This window comes from Colletotrichum jinshuiense, chromosome 3 (genome assembly GCF_051148585.1).
Source record: "Colletotrichum jinshuiense chromosome 3, complete sequence".
NCBI lineage: Eukaryota > Fungi > Ascomycota > Sordariomycetes > Glomerellales > Glomerellaceae > Colletotrichum > Colletotrichum jinshuiense.
Window position 1 is genome coordinate 754,353 of NC_139310.1, and position 18,727 is coordinate 773,079.

Genomic DNA, 18,727 nt, shown 5'->3' on the forward strand with positions numbered 1-18,727 from the left:
TTCGTTAGTCCACGGGCAAGTGATGATGAGCACACTTCCCAGCCATATCGAAAATCGCCTAATACCTGTTGTAACTTGTAACAAATCAAACAACTAAGATTCGCAGCATATGTATAGTTCTCGGTGGCCTTAGGAATTGATATTTAACAATTGAGTATTGGTATTTATATTACAAGCAGCTTTCTGCAAGGCCTGAGTAATATGAACATGTGAAGGGAAATGCGATCGTACACGGTTTCAACCCAGTATATACACTAAAGCCACCCCCCAAACTCCTAGCTTTTCTGCATCGATCTTGAACTTTCGACAATTCGACCACTCTACTTGCGGCAGAGACGGTCAGTCTGAAGAGTGAGCCAGTCCTCCTGGCGGGCAATGTACCAGTCCTCACTGCCAACGGCAGTAGGGGCGTAGAAGACTCCCCAGGGGTCGATCTTCTGCTTCAGCTGGTACAGCCGAGGGTAGTTGGAGCCGAAGAAGGCCTGGCCGAAATCGGGCTCCATGACGTCGCCCTCATTACCGTAACCACCACCGCCGGGGGTGATCTTGCGGAGACGTCCCATCCAGTCCTGGGTGATCCGGACGTTGGCGGTCTTGATCTCCTCCTTGGTGGCAGTGGGACTCCAGCCACCACCGATAATGGCGAACATAAGGGCGTCACGCCAGGCAGGGTTTGCGGCGCTTTCAGTGGCATCCGCAGGTGCGGCAGCGTTGATGTTGTACTGGATCAGCGCAGAGCCATCGGTGATAATGCCCTTGAGAGTAGCAATAGTCTCGTTGAGAAGAGCGGCATCTTCCCAGTTCTTCTTGGGAATGAGACGGTTAGCAGTGCGGACCTCGGTGCTTCCGACGCTCTCCATGGGGAAGTGGTTCTTCCAGGTGTCATAAAAGTTGTCATGCTCGAAGTACTCAGGCTCGACGCTGAAGCCGAGAGTGGCCCACTCCTGGAAGAGAGGTTCGACCATGGCCTTGAAGTCACTAAGGGCCATGCCGGGGACCAACCACGGGCGCATGCTCCAGAGGTAGGCACCGTTGCCGGCAGGGAAAAGGGTCGAGTAACCGTAGGTCTTCTTGGCGGAGAAGTCGGGGAAACGGCGCCAGTACGCCTCCATGGCAGCCCAGAAAGTGGTTTCGGTGACGTTCTTCTCGGCAGTGTTGATGCTCCAGGTCAGACCAGAGATGCTGGTCTTGGGGTAGACTTTGAGAGTCATGGAGGTGACAACACCCCAGGTGGCGCCACCACCACCACGGACAGCCCAGAAGAGGTCTTTGTTGGTCTTATCATCGGCAGTAATGTGACGACCGTCGGGAGTGACAATATCAACACTGAGAATCTGGTCGGAACCAAGACCGGCGACGGGGCTCATAGGAGAGTGACCACCACCAGCAAGGTAGCCACCAGTGACACCAACACTCTGTTACCAAAAGTTAGCTCAATCTCAGACGAAGACATAATAATTCAACATACCCGGCACTCTCCACCGATGGCGGTGTAGCCTTCCTTGTTAGCAGCCTCGTAAAGCTCAGAAACCTGAACACCAGCGCCAAGCTTGAAGGCAGGGCCTTCGTAGCCACCAGCGGATTTGTAGTTCTTGATGAACTTCACACCCTTGAGGTTGTGGGTCCAGATGGACAAGGAACCAGCACCGGTGTTCTTGCCCAGGAAGTCGTGACCAGTGTTACGAACAACCAGGCGGAGGTTGAGGCTGCGAGCGAAGTTGATAGCAAGTTGGATTTGAGCGACGTTGGTAGCCTTGACAGAGTAAAGAGGGAAACCTCCAAGCTCGCAAGTGGCGTTGTTGGCAGCGTTCTGAGGCTGGCAGGTACCACCCTGGTAAATAGGAGACATGACCGAGGTAGGGTCCTCATCGCTGTTGATTATTAGCCAAATATCGCTAGCTTTTGACATCAACGGACTAACTGAGTGTCGGAGTTGGACCAGTTGTCCAGGAGATACTGGCACTTCTCGGCATCGTAGTGCTCGCCCTCGTAGCAAGCAGCTCCGAGAGGCACAGTCTTGATAAGGGCACCACCAGTCAAGAGGTTGAAAACCTTCCAGACAAACTCGTTGGGGTAGAGCAAGTCGCCAGGGAATGTCTTGCACTGGTTGTTGGGGAGGGCACGCTTCTGTGCGCCTTCGCTGTCGGCGAATGCAAAGAGCGAAATGTTGGAAAGCTCGAGCTGGGTAAGGTTGGCCAGCACGGCATCAGTCAACTGGATGGTCTCCTCCGGGATATCTGCCTCGGGAAACTCCTCGGCGGCAGGGGCAACCGTAACCTCGTTGGCAGCTGTGAACTTCGTCAGCACAAGGGCAGATGGAGGGTGCCGAAACCCAGGTGGGGTAATTACCAATGGTCTCTCCGTCGACGACGATGTTTTGGGCACCGACAAAGTTGGCCAGCGGCATAGCCGCGGCGAGCAGCAGAGCTCGTCCGAAGGAAGGCATCTTGACAAGATGGGAAGCTGGCTTGTCAAAGACTAGATGTCCTGCCAGTTAAGATGCGGGAGGAATGAAGAGATGGGAAGGGACGCCATCACGCTTCATGAGCTATTCCTCCATGAATATATATGCGCAAGATCGCCCTCTGCCATGGGCTGTTCCTGGTAGTTTCTCCCCACACACGTGGCTATTTGCAAGCTATTGGTTATCAGCCGCATGATTCCTCCCAAGTTGCCGGGTTCATGTTATCGCCACGAGGAATATGGACTTGGCTACCCAAATTGCAACTCATATCCGCACGCAAAATGAAACCCCGTCGCCAGGAGTACTATCAAAAGAGTGGCACCTGGAAGGGTAAATGCAGGAGGATCGACCCAGAAGGGATTTTCTCCCAATTGCACTGAGATTTTTTGCTGCCCTCGCCATAGTCTAGCAGGGATCCCTTCATACGAAGTCTTGGCAGTACAGGGTTTGGGCGAAATTAATTGCTTCTAGCCCCCAACATGTGCCTGGCGAACCGCCGTTTCCGTCGACAAACAGCGGCACTGAACGGCACTGGCGGCAGTTCGCTGCGGGTGGCTTCAAGAGCCGTACCTGGAGCCGTCTTGCGGAATGCGTGCTTTATTTTACGGGGACGTCTTTTTTTCAACGTCTGCAATTAGTATCCGAACAGACTCGGGCGGGCGCGGCGCCGACGTCGGCCATCAAAAGTGCAAGCCACTGCCTTTGAACCGACATTGTGAGCTATAAAGGCACAAAAATAGTTGGCATTGTATCCTCCCATTCATCGGCAAGCTTTTAGCCCCCAGTCGGGGTACTATGTCCCGCTGGTCCTGCATCATCTCAGGACCCCCCAATTGCCACTCCCTTGCCATTTGCCAAGCCGCCTATTCTAGACACCTACGGATAGACCAAAGAGAATCGGGCAATACAGGGCCGTCTGCAACCTAGAAGCCAAGATAGCAAATGGTCCGGGACCATTCTCGGGCCCGTCAATGTTCTAGAATGCACTCACGAAGTCAAACCACGGACTGGGGAGCCATATGTGCCAAGACTAGGTGTGTTCCCGATCAGAAAATGGCCAGTAACCATGCGCCCCCTGAAGATGGCTTTACCAAGTCCCGGGTCTTGGGTGGACACTTTAACTAGGGCGTTGAAAAAACCACGCCGAATCTCGGTCCACCAGCCGGCGAAAAATGCTGTGCCGCTCACGGCAGTCAATCGTGTGGAATTCGGAGCCTTCTTAAAGCCATTCTGCTTTATTAACGGAACGGAACGCGCGATTGATAAGATAAACGGGCTCAGCGGAGCTCGCGAACTTTTGAGTTTTGGCTTTCTGCTTTGCTTCTGCTCGTCTCAAGCTACGTTGGGTAACTTTATAAACCCTGCAGATTCGGATCAGGCTAGACATTTCACGTATTGTGACTCTTCGATCATCATCATTGGTCCGGGGAAGTGAGGCAGCCAGCATGCAATTGAAAGGGAGGGGATGGATGACCTTCTTTTTACGGACAGAGATGTTACCTCGACAGATTCCTTCCCTTTCCGCCTGGCAAACTTAATACCCAATGCATCGGGATCTACTATGTGTAGCAGGTTGGTTACAATATATGGGATACGTATTCTTTTCTCCTTGGTGAAGGAGTGATGAATTGAAGTCTTGGTTAGCAAGCCCTGGGTATACATATCGACTTTCGTCCCAGCTATCTCATAAACTTCCAATAGATTGATTTATTCTTTCGGGAATCTTAGTCTCGCTGTTGTTTCAGTCTCAGTTACCGTGGAAAACGAAGTCCACGCATGTCCCCGATCTCACCTCTTCTGCTTTGGGAGGCTTTGCCTCTCGTCGATCCTTCTCGGCTCTAAGGAAACCATTGACATGATCAATATGTTGGTCAAACTTTTGGCACGGGGCCCCCCGGGTCACCCAGATGTTCTTACGATTCCGACTCCTCCGCTTCAACGAACAGCCATTTTTATCACATTTTTCTTCCCTGCTCTATCTGTATGCACCTTTGCGCTGCGTGCATATGGCCGGCTGAGTACCCGACAATGGGGCTTAGGTGCGTCCGCATGACTGTCAAGAAGTTGATTGAAGCTTATTTTTAACTGCCAGATGATTGGCTCTGCGGCTTGGCTTTGGTAGGATTGCCATTTGGGCATGGTATAAAGATCTTCAGATCAAGCTGACGGGCCATCTAGCTCTGCGCCGTCCTGATGACTCCGCCTTTGTACATATGTACGTAAAAAAGCAAATTGTTTGGTTGTCGCCGATTTGGGACTGACTGTAGCAACATGCAGACATCAAGCTGGGATACTTCGGATGGCGAGCCGTTGACGTTCCCGAAGACTATGATATGGTGCCAGGGCTGTGGTGGAACTTCCTAGTACAGATGTTCTATAACCCAGTGCTGGCGCTTGTCAAAGCCTCCATTTTGGTGTTTTTGCTGCGTTTAGGCGGTCAAAAGAGATCAGCTCGACTGGCGATACACACCTTGAATATCTTCAATATCTGTCATGCTTTGGCCATCTTTTTTGCCGCAGTTTTACAGTGTCTTCCGATGGAGGCCAACTGGGATTTCTCCTTACGCGCCGATCCGAATACCAAGTGTATCGACAACTCTTTCCACGTCATCGCATCCTGCTTAACGATTCTTTCGGATGTCCTGGTACTTGCGCTACCTTTTTGGATCTTCCTAGGGCTTAACATGCCCATGGCAGCGAAGATGGCAGTAATTGGGGTTTTCCTAATGGGTATAATGTAAGTTGCGCTCTTCTCATCGTCCGATGCAACGAACGTCTGTAGATGGAGGCTTATCAATCGGCACTTTAGTGTCACAATTGTTGCAGTTATCCGCGTTGTCAGTATTTATAAACTCTTCTTTGTCAAGTCACCTCCTGGGACGGACCATTTTCACAATATCGGCCTAGTATACTCGTCCGTTGAGGTGAACTTGGCCATCTTCTCTGCTTGCGTTCCGGCATTGCGTCCTTTGTTTCGACAGTGGATGCCAAAATTGTTCGGCGGCACATCCAAGAAGGGCAGCCCTGGCACGGGCTACTACGAAACCGGTGATAGACGAAACGAGACGGGCATTGAAGGCGGCGACGATATCATCATGAAAGACATGAGATCCCGAACACACAGGACAGAAATTCGCAGTGTTTCTCCGACAGGCTCGGAGGAAGAGATTATGACCTACAACGGGATCGTCAGAACAACGAATGTTAATATACAGTACGAGTCAAACACCAGCGTTAACGACTCGAGGCCATCAAGCGATTTCAATAGCAGCGAGAAACCGGCGAGAGGGACAGCGTTCTGATTTGATAACCAGGCTCCAGGCCAGGCTGCCTTTGCTGGATGTTTTGCGTATCTTAAGGACTTGAGACTGGCTTGCTATGTAGGAAGCGAAAGCGTGTAAAAATTCCTCTTCTCGTTGGAGTTAAAATCACCAATGCAACACTCATGCTTAAACCCCTCTTCTTGCAAATGTCACTCTTCATCGATTGCACTCAACATTCCTTCTCTGTAGGAATCATAAACAGAGGTGTATGCATTGATCGTGTAGACATGCTTTTTTCGGCCGATCTCTCACAGGCTGTGGGAGTTTCTGTCACCCGCAAGGCCGCCTGCTTCCCAACAAACTGCCTGGATCAAAAGGTGATTGCTTCTTTCTGCGCTGAAAACGGAGCTCAGGCCCACTCCGTCCCGAGTACAACCTTATTCCACAGTGGCGGCATCCCCTGAGTTAATTCTTGTCGTTAATTAGTTCGAAACTCAAGTATACGATATACTCTTGGCATTGCAAGCGATAGTACATGGTAGCAACGTGGAGTGGAGAGATGGTGGCAGGGTACGTGTTGCAACCCCCATTTTTGATACGCGGGGGTAGTTGCATTCTCTGAAGACAGGTGCACAAAGCGTGTTTGATTCTTTTGCGATTCCCTGATACTCCGTGCACTAGAAATCCAGTAGATATATAACCAATAGGGTACAGCCCATCATCGGCTGGTGTATGAGGATGAAGACGGTTCTCAGAGACCGCGTAATGTAACAATCCTCAGACTGGGCCGGTATGAGACAAGCAACTGATCCTTCACCTTCCTACACTAGGGTGGTTCGATTTTCTTATTGTTAACGCATCCGAGTGTCGGCTTCATCCCACGCACCCAAGGAAGATTGAGGCGATGGAGATTCCGCAAGTACGGCTTATTACGGAAGTGATTGACATTGACAGGGAATTGAATCCCTGTTAAGCGTCGGACGAAGGAATTAGCCAATTTTGGTTGTCAACAAGAACCCGACACTATGGAGTGTGCTGCACTCGAAGAGCCAGCCCCGCCCCGTTCTGACACAGCTTGAGTGAAGATCCTGGATCCTGGAAGAGGCTTCCCTGTCACCTGTCGAACTTTCTTCGTGGCCACGCAATTCTTCTGCCCAGGTGGATTCCGACGTGGGCAGAAGCTCGGTGCGATTGGGGAAAGAAGAATTCGCTATGGAGACTACGGGGGCCATGTTAATCTCAACCTTGTTCAGACGAACCATCTGCTGAACACAAAGTTTAGTTGTTGCAGAATTCGTGATTGCAGGAACTGCCGAGCGCTGCCAATACCAGCACGGTCAAAGAGCCGGGACTTTATTATTGGCAAACGCGACCAGGGAGATGATGAAATTGTGGTCGCCAGCCGCTGGCCCGGCCAGCGAGATTGAGAGTGGTCATGGTAAGGTTGAAAGACCTCCAGCATCTTTGGCGCAAGAAACAACTGTCGATCTTGCCCTGTGCCCTGAACGTGGAGACTCGCAGAAGACTTTAAAGAATCCGACCACCAAATGGTCTGAGCATTCGCAATGTTCCGCAAAATTAAACTCGTTCATGTATCCTAGTGCGATTCAATGAACATTCCTTACGTTCGATCTTTGCTTGGCTCGATCAGCATTTCATGGGTATCAGACTAACGACTCGGCTCAGTGGCCGAGTGGACACGGGATCAAGCAGAGAACAAGGAATTGACTTGAGCTCCAACATACCCAAGAGCGACCAGCTCCAAATATTTATTTGAGAGTCATCGTGACTAAGAATTCGATTACCCAACTTATTGGTCATTAGGTTTAAGACTTCCGATCCAGCGCCATTCACCAGGTCATACTGTGATCTGAGCGACGTTATCGAGTACGCAGGGCATGGCATGAATATTGTATCCGGAGTTCATCATAAAAATTGAGAAAAGGTGCTGTTGGGCAGCGACAATAGGTCGAAACCCTTTGAGTAAGTGAAAGCAAATGGTTTGCTACAACCTATAGTTAACACCGAAATGTAGAACAAATATGTACCTACACTACAGGAATAGTGAATTCAACTTTAAACATAGCCGTTTATTAGGTTTCTGAACATGGGGAATCGCGCATTGTTTATTTCAGCTAACGTTTTACCTACCAATCAATCAAAATCATGTCGCGCAGAATACCCCATTGCTGTCGAAGTGCAGTCGGGATCACCCATCTTTTAAGCCCAAGGAATCGAATAGAATGAATTGTTTAAGTTATCCCCATCAGTTACGAGCTTTGACTCTGGAGGCATATTTGTTGATGGTAGTCGATATTGCAAGGTGTTTGAATGCCGTATCACGAGGTTGCTATACACGACTGTATGAATTGAAGTATGAGTGGCACCAAACGGGTGAAAAGTCATTTCTTCCCTTTTTGAGCCAGCCAGGAAGATAGTTAGCAAATCCTAAGGTGCTCGGTGTTGATTGTATACCCCGAAACCATTCAGCCGACTTGTGATATTTACCTAATGCACCGTTTAGATATGCTGCTTCCTTCCCACCCCGTGTTTTGTGACCTTGATTGACAGTCTGCAGCCAGCAAAGATGCGGAATGGCACTTTAAATTTGCCGTCGTCGGTGGAAGTTAGTGTGGCGCTCGTTTTAATATTCAGGTTCAGCCAAATCTCGACAGCCACATTCCTCGATGGTTGTTATTCAACTAGCAGAAACCTCCCGTGGTGAACTTTCACATTCCTCGCATGCGAGACTTGTTTTTGAGCTGCATCAGGGCGTGCCGTATTGGGCAGAAGCCAAACGTGGAGAGATCGTACCTTGACTTCGATATGGGAAGCAGCCAATATCCGATACTTTATAACAATCCACACACCCTCCTTGTACCACGATTGCACTTCTCTGTCCATCCCAGCACCATCTACTCACTCACCATGCGGTCCCTAGGGTTATTCTTGATAGGGCTCGCCTGTTTCATCTCAGCGACTCAAGGATCTTTCCTGTCTCGTCGCAGAGTGGTATCATGTCTTTGCGAAGATGAAGCTTGGTATATAACTAGGCGATGGCTTGATATATTCTCCACCAACGGCGGCATCAACACCAAAGCAAAACTGGCCACTATCGTGTCGCCAAATCTCAAAAGCTACGACGCCACGTTCGGCCCTCCCACCATAGGGATCGACCAGCTCTGGGATGCTCTCACAGCACCAGGAAACGCGACGACTACCAACGTAACGCAAAGCCCAACATTTCTCCTGCACTCATGTGACCAAATTGCATACAACTGGCAATATACGGCCGTCACGACCGGCTACAATTCGTGAGTTTGGCTTCCGGCTTTCTCCTAAACCTTTTGCTTGGTGCTTGATCGTAAAGCTAAGTATTACCCTGGCAGAACTGTCCCGGCTGGAACGCCTGTCTCGTTCACGGGCAATGATATTCTTCGCATTGATTTGGAGACGAGACTTATCTCAAATGCGACGTCATGTGGAGACTGGATCTTGCTTGCTAGTCAGCTTGGGGAGACTTGCAGTGTATAGGGACATATTTGTAAATCTTGGTGAATGCGAGTATGGTTAGGTCCTTTCCATACCTGCCAGCATGGCTATTAGAATTACGAAGATCATGCCTTTACCTGACCAAGCTGCCGTCTGAACCCAGGTGGTTTAAAATATCGATGATGATATTTTTCAGGTTTTTTGGGTACGATGGTTCACGATGAAAAGAACTTGAGGTCGGTGAGGTGCTTGTCCGAGACGTATCCTACTGGACGACGAGAAGAGTCCAACTTCACAGCAGGGCCAGACGCGGGCCCAGACCAATACACCAAAAACCCGAGGGAGCCAAAACTTGAATCAAGTTTCTCTTGGGATTATAACCATTAAACCACAACGCCACAGACGCTAAGTATGCTTTGCTCAACTATTAACCCAACCAGGCCACATAAAACCTCAACACCAATCTTCAACCGTCCACTGTTTTGCCTACTCAAAAGACGGGAGAGTCCGTCTCGTCCACAATCTGCACCTTGATGCTGCCGTTCCTGTAGTCCGAGGCCAGCGTAAGCGCGTCGACGGCCTTCTCGAGCGGGAAGGTGTGCGAGATGAGACTCTTCAGGTCCAGGATGCCGCTGCTCAGGCAGGCGATGCCCGCGGGCCATGTGTCACGGTACCGGTTGATGAACTCGAGTTTGATCTGAAGATAGCTGTCGTCAGTTTCGTCCTTCTTGTAGTAGCCGCCAGAGTAGGGTACTTACCTCGGCGAGAGAGATGTGCATAAAGGGCAGGTTGTTCATAATTTCCCTTCCAACACCAATAACCATAACCGTACCGCCCCGACGAACGGCCCACGTCGCCGTGCAAATACTGCTCTCAACACCAGTGCACTCAAGGACTGTCCGCGGGGCGCTGTACTCGTCATCGCCGAATAGCTTGCGGATCGCCTTGCCGTTGCCCTCGGCTCCCAATGCCGGATCAACCTGGTATGTGAGGGCGCCCGGGACGAGCTTCTTGGCAAACTCGAGGCGCGAGGGCTCGATGTCTGTAATCACCAGCGGGTGGGCGCCCGAGGCGCGGGCTGCGGCGAGGGTGATGAGACCGATGGGGCCGGCGCCGCAGACGACGGCGCCGACGCCGAGGGACAGACCGGCGGTGCGGATACCGTGCATGCCGACGCTAAGAGGCTCGAGGAGGGCGCCTTCGGCGTAAGAGATGTTGTCAGGGAGCCTGTGGGACTTTTGATTAGTATGCTTCCCGTTGCACCTGAAGATGTGCAAGGTCGCGAAATGAGCCTTGGTGTTGGGGGCAATTGACGCACTTGTGAAGCCACTTTGCGGGGTGGCACTTGTACCGCTGGATGGTTCCATGGTAAGGGTAGACGCCGGCGAACTGGACGTCTTCGCAGAGGTTGTAGCGTCCCTCGGTGCAGAGGAAGCACTCGCCGCAAGGCACGCCGGGCTCGATGGCTACGCGGTCGCCGGGCTTCAGGTTCTTGACGCCTTCTCCGCAGCGGATGACAACGCCAGCAGCCTCGTGGCCGATGATGCAGTCGCCCTCGAAGACGAGAGTGCCAATGCGGCCAGTCTTCCAGAAGTGAATATCGGATCTGTGGGGGACACTCAGAGTCAGCTCAATTGATCTCATAATAGAAATTCGTTGTCTCCTCTGGACCAAACATGGGCAGGAATCAAGACTCACCCGCAAACACCGGTAGCCTTCACGTGGACCAGAGCCTCTCCGTACTTGGGCGCCAGGACGGGCGCTTCCTCCGCCTTGAGCTGATGGTCGGCTGTAACTACCAGCGAGGGGTTCGGCAGGGGTGCTTGGAGAGTCTCCTGCTCGGCGTCAATGGGAGAGGAATGTTGCTCCAGCTCGGTCACGACGACAATGCCATTGGACTTTGTGGGCTCGACACCATTGACTGGCGCCCCTGGCGATATCGTTGCGGAGCACATCTTGGGGATCGAGTATTATATGTGATGGGCGGACGCGGAGGGAGCAGAGCGGAATGTGAATTGGATGAGACTGACGACGACGTCACTCAAGACAGTTGATACCGAATGGCCAATGATCGCCAGGAATTATGCTTTGTGTTGTCGCAGGAAGGGAGAAGAGAATCAAAGTTTCTGCTGATCGAAACGCATTAAGAGGGGAAACGAGCAGTTTGATGGAATCCGTCGAGAAGCCCGAGCTCTAGCTCCCACGCTTCCCGTCCTGTCAACGAATATTTTTTATTGTCGTGTGGTCCCCCTTTGGTCGGCAATATTGTCCGTTTGTTGAACCCTCGACCAGTCTGGGCCACGGGCGGGGAACTGACCGAGCGAGTAGCACTTCCTTTTTCTTTTGCTCTGGACGCGGGAGAGATGCTTGGGATTACCGGATCGGGAAGTTCTTAGCACCACAGCAATTCTCATCGGTGCGTCGGGGGAAAATGACCGCTCCCCTAGCCTATGCGCTTCGTTGGGTCCGTGTTCCGGGGGCGGCTACGCTCTCACACGCCCCTCAATCCCGAAGCCGCCGAGTTCCGAAGATGATTGGAGCGCGTCCCCAGGAATACCCGATGGGAATTTTTTTTTTGTACCGGGAGAATATTCATATTGAAGCTCTTGTAGGAATGACAAAACGCCGGAAGAGAGCAGTTGTTATGGATTGGCAAGACGTAGGGCACTGAAAACATTCGCGGCGTGACAAGACGAGAGATACATCAATGGGGTGGGTAACCGGTAATATTTTTTTCATTAATTCATGGCAGTCTCTGTGCATCTATGCATGCATTCTATTCAAGTCCTTCCAGCACCTCTTCCATTGCTCCCATTTTAGGGTATATCATTCGATTCGAGCCCCCTCGCACCACCAGTGCCGTTTAAGCGAAGATGCGCAGAGGGTACTGGGGCAGGTAGAAGCCGGGGTCGTTGAAGCGCAGGCCGAGGTCCAGGTCGGAGATGGACTCGATCTCCTCGGCGGTCAGATCAAAACCATTGACCTCGAGGTTCTGCTTGAGGCGGTGCTGGCTGTTGCTCTTGGGGATGACGGCGACGCCGCGCTGGGTGGCCCAGCGCAGCAGGACCTGCGCGGGGGTGACGCTGTACTTCTCGGCGATCTTCTGGATGCCCTCAACCTCGAAGAGGCCCTTGGCGCCGGTGGCGCGCTTGTTGGAGATCTCGAGGAAGGACTGGGGGCCGAAGGACGAGTAAGCCGTGACGGCGATCTTGTTCTCCTGGGCCATGGCGATCAGGTCGGGCTGGACGAGGTAAGGGTGGTGCTCGATCTGGAGCGAAGAGATGGGGTGGCGGGCGTAGGACTGGATGTCGTAGAGGGACTGGGCCTGGAAGTTGGAGACGCCGATGGACTTGGCGATGCCCTGGTCGACGAGGGACTCCATGCACTCCCAGGTCTCGCGGATGGGGACGTGGTCGGGCTCGACGATGGTCTGCGCGGCGTCCGTCCACCAGCACTGCGACGGTGTCAGCTCATCAAATCGCTGCGAGATGGGGAATCACAATGGATAGGGATGGACATACGGGGAACTCGAGGGTAGACGGCTCAATGTACTTCAGAGCGACGGGGAAGTGGATGAGGAACAGGTCGATGTAGCCCAGACCCCAGGTCTCGTTCTGCTTCTTGGCCATATCGACGGCGTGCTCCTTGCGGTGGTAGTTGTTCCACAGCTTGGTGGTGATGAAGATGTCCTCGCGCTTCACCAGACCGTCGGCAATGGCGCGGCGGACACCCTCGCCAGCCTCCTTCTCATTCTGATAGTCGTAGGCGCCGTCAAAGAGGCGGTAACCGGTCTTGATGGCCTGTTTGTCGTCCAAAAGAGTCAGACAAGCTCGCATGCAGCACCTCACCAGAATCTCCTGATTTTCCTGGTGGGATTCGTGAAACTTACGTTGTAGACGGTATCGGCGCAAGACTCGCGGGGAACCTTCCACAGACCGAAGCCCACGAGGGGCATCTCACGGCCAGAGGCGAGAGTGATGGTGTCCTTGGCCATTATGAATGAATTTAAAGGAATTGGTATTAGAGGAGGGGACTGGGTGTAGAGGATGGACGAAGATCAGAGATTGCGTGATGGAAGTGAGTAAAGAATGTCCAGGAATGACGATATTTGGCTTCTAATAGTCCAAGTGTCAAAATATTCGATTTCTTGACAACCCCGCCCTCAAGGAAGAGTCTTGCGGGAAAACCAGACAGCTGTCTCGCTTTCGCACACCCCGTTGATGGAGGGGCTGATGAGGGGTGGTTGAGAGCACCAGATCCGGCAATCCTAAGCACACATAATGCAGAAAAGGGCAAGCATCCCCGCGCTTAGCGGCCCCTGTTTGACTCGTGTTCCCGGGATCCATGAGGGGCATAGAAGAAGCGGGCCGCTCACATGAGATGGTAAACTTGCTGGCCACGGACCACGGCCGAACAGTCGACAAGTGGGCGCTATTGAAGACGAAGCTCATAGATTCAATGGTCCGAAGGTCGCCGATGACGCTTCGAAGAATACGTATTCCCTTGAAGCCTAGGCTGCGTAGGACTCGGCAGAGCATCGTTCAACTTGGCGAAGCACGAGGACCATCCCTTTGCGCAACTCCGTCAAGCTTGTCCACGCCAATTTTTCCTCTCCCCGCCTCCCTGCCAACGCTTACCCTGAAGCGTGATGGTCTGAAATGAACCCCAAGTTCCGGTCCCACCACACCACTTCTCCAACGAAGCTGTTCTGTTCCCCATCCATGCCTCGCCCGCGTCTCTCCGCGGCTCCTCCACTCTTTTGTCGGGGACTCTTCTGCCTTCCCAATCCGACAAAATTATCCCCCCCTCCCGCAATGGGCACAGCACAAGCGCAAGCACAGGCACAGCTCCAGCAGCGCGAGAATGACTGACGAGGCGGAATCAGCATCAGGGAGCGGTGCTGGGGGAGCTGCGGGAGACGCTGGAGCTTCCAGAGCCAGACACAAGAGGACGCGGACGGGGTGTTTAAAGTGTCGGGTCCGAAGGCGTAAATGTGAGTCTCCCCATCCCTTCTTTTTGGTTGCGCTCCGCGGCCCACTTGTGGTGTTGCTTGTTGCGTCGCTCCGCCGAAGGGCAGAGAAAACCGCAAACTCCCCGTCGGCTATGATCGGTGAACTGACCGTGGACCCCCCTCCAAACGCCCAGGCGACGAAGGAAAGCCGCGATGTCAGCGGTGCATCGACGGGAACTTTGAGTGCCAGTACGGCCCTAGATTGACCTTCTTGAATAAGAATGCCTTGACCGTGTCGCCGCCGCCGAGGGCGACGGACGTGACAATACCGAAATACTCGCGGCTCCAGGTGCGTGTGCCATGATCTGATCCGTCGCCGCCTCAAACCATAGCTCACAACAAACCTCCAGTTCGTTATCCCAGGGTCCTCAAGACAAGGCGCCAAATCAGCGTCGTCCCCTTCACCTCCGACGCAGGAGCCTGTAGGCGCAGCCGTGACGGACAATGCGAACCACGCAGCCGCACCGCCCTCGCAAACACCAACACCGACAGTCGTGACCTTCCAAGCGAATCCGCAACCCCCGGCGCCTCCCGCTCCGAAGCCGGTTCCCCTGGACCCCAGTTTGGCTTCTCACCAACACCATGCGCCGCTCGCCCATTGGCGGTCACAGAGCATCAGCCACGAGAGCCTCTCTTCTCCCGTCAGAAACCTCGACATCACAGGGAAGTTGGCGGGCAGGTCGCCCAACAACGACGCCGCCTATGAGACGGCGCTCAACGTCCTGCTCTCTCTCGGGAACGAGGGGACCGGCCTGGGCCAGTCGCCCGACCCCGGCTCCGGCCCATTCACCGTCGCCGGCGAGGGCGTCGGAGTGAGTCCGCAGGATTTGATGTCCTTGTCGCCCAATTCCGCCAGAGAGAGAAGGGGGTCCGGCGCAACGCATGCATCGACCACTGCAAGCATTCCGCAAGACAGGCTGCTGCAGCTGTTGCGCCACTTCAGATACCAGGTTGCGCCTTGGGTAAGTTCCATCCGGTGCACGCTTTATCTTCTTCTTGCAGTGTCTCTGACTTTGTATAAGCTGGACCTTTGCGACATGAGCCAGACCTTTGGCCTCCATGTCCCTCGGCTGGCGATCGAGTCCGAAGCGGTGCTGCACTCGCTCCTGGCCCTTGCGGCGACAGCCCAGCAAGCCGATGCGCGAACGGTGGCCAACGACGTCGAATACATCAAGTCCCTCGCCGATGCGAGACCTATTCAGCAGAGCGGCGACAAGACCATCAGCGAGAACGACCTGGTCCGGCTGACTCTATCGACCGCATGCCGCTTCGTCTCAGATATACCTGGCGGCTGGCACGACCTGCCGGTCATGGTCGGGGACAACTTTTGGGGAATGGCGCTCGCCGATGCAAATTCAAAGACGATCTCGATTCTCTCACTTTTTATACGGCTGGGTAAGGCAGCCCCTATATACTTTGCCAAACTGTTATCCCTGAAGCCTGATGCTGATTCTCCGACGCAGAACTTGCGGCCGCCCTCGTGACGGGCGCCCCCATCTCCGTCCCCGAGCATCTTAATTACAACCCAATGTCCCAACAGTGGGCCTCTTCCGCCGTCGCGGAGACGATATTCCAATACACAATCGAGCCGCTGCTCCTCTGCGCAAAGGTCGTCAACTTCTGCGCGGGCAGCCTTCCGCCCCAGGCGCCCGACCTCGGCGCGCCGCTGACCCCGGTGCACCGGTGGACGATGCTGAGCGACGCGCTGAGCGTCTGGTACACGAGCAGGGCGCAGGAGTTCCGGCCGATGGTCGAGATCGACGGCGACGAGAACCTCTTCCCGACCATCCTCTTCACCAACGGCGCCGCCGTCTTCGCCAACCAGCTGTACCACACGGCCATGCTGCTGCTGCTCCAGAACCGGCCGCGGACGCTGCAGGCCGCGGCCAAGAAGTCGTCGTCCATGTCGCCGCTGTGGCACGCCCAGCGCGTGTGCGGCATCGCCCTGAACAATGACCGCCGGGACAGCTGGGACCTCTGCCTGGTCGCCTCGCTGTACCTGGCGGCGCAGCGCATGACGTACGAGCCCCAGCAGAGGGCCATCCTGGAGTGCTTCGACCGCATCAAGTCCCTGACTGGCTGGGACGTCGACGGGTTCTCGGCCAAGGCCCGGGAAGACTGGGGGCTCATGTAGACCAGGCGGTTTCGGCCGACATGGCGTGTCCTGTAACGAATTATGCCGTCGTTGGTAGTCCCTTTGCAAGAATAATACCTTGGAGTGCAAGAAAAAAAAAGCATCCATCATGCGAGATCATCTTACTGTATCGGCAACCCTGGGTTCCTTGCGGACTTTGTAGCCCCAGGCGGCCTCGAGGTCGTCGATTCTCCAGCACGTGCCCCACCCGGTCACCGCTTCGATGCTGCGGATGAGTTTCACCAGGAGTGCATGCTCCGACTTGTGACTGAGGAGCCGTCCGGCCACCCACAACGGCTGGATGGCGTTGTTCAAACAGCCCTGGTGCGGGTTAGCCAGTGAGATGCCGCAGATGCACTTGGCGTGCCAGATAGCCGAGCCCGTGACGCCTAGCTTGAGGTTGAGAGGCTTGGGCATCGACCCCAGGAGCAGCGTGCAGGCCGTGTGGTACAGCTGGTTGGAAGAGATGGCCGCCCAGTGCAGGAAGAGGATCTGGGGGAACGGGCTGCTCTGGATGCTCTGGACGGGGAGCAGCTCCGGCGGCCGGTCCCTCGTCCACGCCTGGAGATCCTCCCAAAGCCGGACCCAGCGGTCGGTCAGCTCGTCGGGGTTGCAGCCGTTGGCGTCGCCGAGCTCGTAGTATCGCGTCCTGTCGGCCACGAGCTCGCAGACTTTGGCGCACAGGTAGACCGCGTAGTTGGCGTGCATGTCGGGGGTTCCGGACTGGTGGAAGAGCTCGCGGGCTTCATTGTGGGAGGCGCCGTTGGGCAGCCACTTTGAGGGGGTTAGGAGAGTGCTTTCGGTCCCGTCCGAGATGAGAGCGCCGCACAGGTCTGTAGATAATGTCAGCGATAGAAACAGGCATAGGGAGATCCGGCCCGCACCCATTCTGGCGTAGCACCAAAAGACAGCCTGTAAAAGACCGCCGCTGAACCCGTGGACGTAGAATGAGTCGAACAATGCTGCGCATCCCTCGAGATGTTTCCTCCAATCCTGGGCGCTGGCGGACATCATCTCCAGGCAGCAGAGAATCGTGCATATTGGTATGATCTTCTGGTCCCGGGATTGCAGCAAAGGCGTCAACAGGCGAATGGCCTCTTGATATAGCTCCAGGCTGTCGAATGATGTCTGCTTTCCTTCCTTGCGCTCCATCTGCCGGGCCGACAATGCCAAGACCGCGTACAGCAGTGCTGGAGAGCTGCGTGCCAACACCGGTACCTGGATACCAAAGGCACGGTCGCTGTCAAACATGTCAAGCTATTTCGAGGAGTGAGCCTCCCGTGATCGTGTAGGGAGGATGCCGGTGCTTACCCATGGCGCAACCTCGCCGACGTAGTTCTTCAAATACTCCAGCCTCCGGCCCGTCCCCAAAACCTGGCCAGCCTGCCGCCGTGCAGCGCCTTCATCGCCCAATATGGTGCCGGGGGCGGCAAAGCCTCCCGCGGAAAAGCCACCGTCGGCAGGCTCTGGCGTGCCCTCCCTTGTAGGGGCGGCCGTCTGGGCGGTGTTGAATATCAGACATCTCAGCTCCTCTTGGTAGGCGAGGTAACCGGGGTCGGTGACGAACTCATCAAGCCTCCATGACTCGTCCGGTGAAGTTGAGGCCTCGGACGAAAGATGCTGCGACGGGGTTGGGGCGCCAAGACCCCAGGTGGACGAGGCCCCAGGCGTCACGGCTGCAGCGAAGTGAGAGGGCCCCTGGGAGTGTGAATATGAGTGTGACTGGGCATGAGAGTGGGAGTGAGAGTGAGAGTGAGAGCCGGCACTCTCGACGCGGTCAAGCGGAGCCGTAGTCGAGTCGTTGTCGTTCACGGTCGTGGGCGAGAGCATGATGGTGATGGGACAGGAATCCGATGCGCAGGGCGAGGTATGATCGACACGCATCCACTGCGAATATGTCTTGATCTTTGTCGTCGACCTTCAAGCCCCCTTTCGATCTGAAGGTTTCGGTAGGTCATGCGGCATGGTGAAAAGACTGGATCGCATGAGGCCCTTTGTCGAAAATGCCCGGATAGCGGGCTCCAGCACGGCCGCCATCCAATGGCCAGCTGCCATACCCATGGGGGTTCCGCATCGGCTGCTGCGGGGAACCCAAATTAGTGGTAACTGCGGGGAAGTTTTACGCTGATGGTTGGGTCTCGGAGATGATCCCTCGCCGTGGTTCGGCCAAGGCAGAGGCCCAAGCTGTCCCCCACCGACAGACCTAGGCCTAGATCGGAAAGGGGGTTACCAAGGTGTACAAGGTGTAAAAGGTGTGCAGGTGTGCAAGGTGAGCAAGGTGTGAACCTGGGGGGCAGATTTCTGGGTCTCCTCACGATGACAGGATACAAGTCTACTTTTTGGCCTCCATCTCAGGTCTTTGA

General features: G+C 54.4%; 5 protein-coding genes across 5 annotated transcripts; 1 reads left to right on the plus strand and 4 right to left on the minus strand.

The window, feature by feature from the left end:
• Positions 1–320: 320 nt before the first annotated feature.
• Positions 321–2,446, minus strand: EsH8_III_000217 (FAD-dependent oxidoreductase; the record flags this gene model as incomplete). The annotated part of the gene is made up of 4 exons (XM_083261942.1): positions 321–1,415; positions 1,469–1,871; positions 1,922–2,288; positions 2,350–2,446. 4 exons carry the CDS (start codon positions 2,444–2,446, stop codon positions 321–323), a joined length of 1,962 nt encoding a protein of 653 aa, XP_083122429.1.
• Positions 2,447–9,709: 7,263 nt separating this feature from the next.
• On the minus strand, positions 9,710–11,174 carry EsH8_III_000218 (chaperonin 10-like protein; the record flags this gene model as incomplete). Its single annotated transcript, XM_083261943.1, has 4 exons — positions 9,710–9,916; positions 9,978–10,446; positions 10,538–10,825; positions 10,918–11,174. The coding sequence occupies 4 exons, from the start codon at positions 11,172–11,174 to the stop codon at positions 9,710–9,712; spliced, it is 1,221 nt and encodes a 406-aa protein (XP_083122430.1).
• Positions 11,175–12,082: 908 nt separating this feature from the next.
• EsH8_III_000219 (NADP-dependent oxidoreductase domain-containing protein) lies at positions 12,083–13,213 on the minus strand (the record flags this gene model as incomplete). Its single annotated transcript, XM_083261944.1, has 3 exons — positions 12,083–12,673; positions 12,741–13,019; positions 13,109–13,213. 3 exons carry the CDS (start codon positions 13,211–13,213, stop codon positions 12,083–12,085), a joined length of 975 nt encoding a protein of 324 aa, XP_083122431.1.
• A 1,109-nt stretch (positions 13,214–14,322) lies between these two features.
• EsH8_III_000220 (uncharacterized protein) lies at positions 14,323–16,364 on the plus strand (the record flags this gene model as incomplete). The annotated part of the gene is made up of 5 exons (XM_083261945.1): positions 14,323–14,392; positions 14,451–14,519; positions 14,594–15,192; positions 15,253–15,625; positions 15,694–16,364. The coding sequence occupies 5 exons, from the start codon at positions 14,323–14,325 to the stop codon at positions 16,362–16,364; spliced, it is 1,782 nt and encodes a 593-aa protein (XP_083122432.1).
• A 117-nt stretch (positions 16,365–16,481) lies between these two features.
• EsH8_III_000221 (transcription factor domain-containing protein) lies at positions 16,482–18,248 on the minus strand (the record flags this gene model as incomplete). The annotated part of the gene is made up of 3 exons (XM_083261946.1): positions 16,482–17,197; positions 17,249–17,621; positions 17,676–18,248. 3 exons carry the CDS (start codon positions 18,246–18,248, stop codon positions 16,482–16,484), a joined length of 1,662 nt encoding a protein of 553 aa, XP_083122433.1.
• Positions 18,249–18,727: the final 479 nt, after the last annotated feature.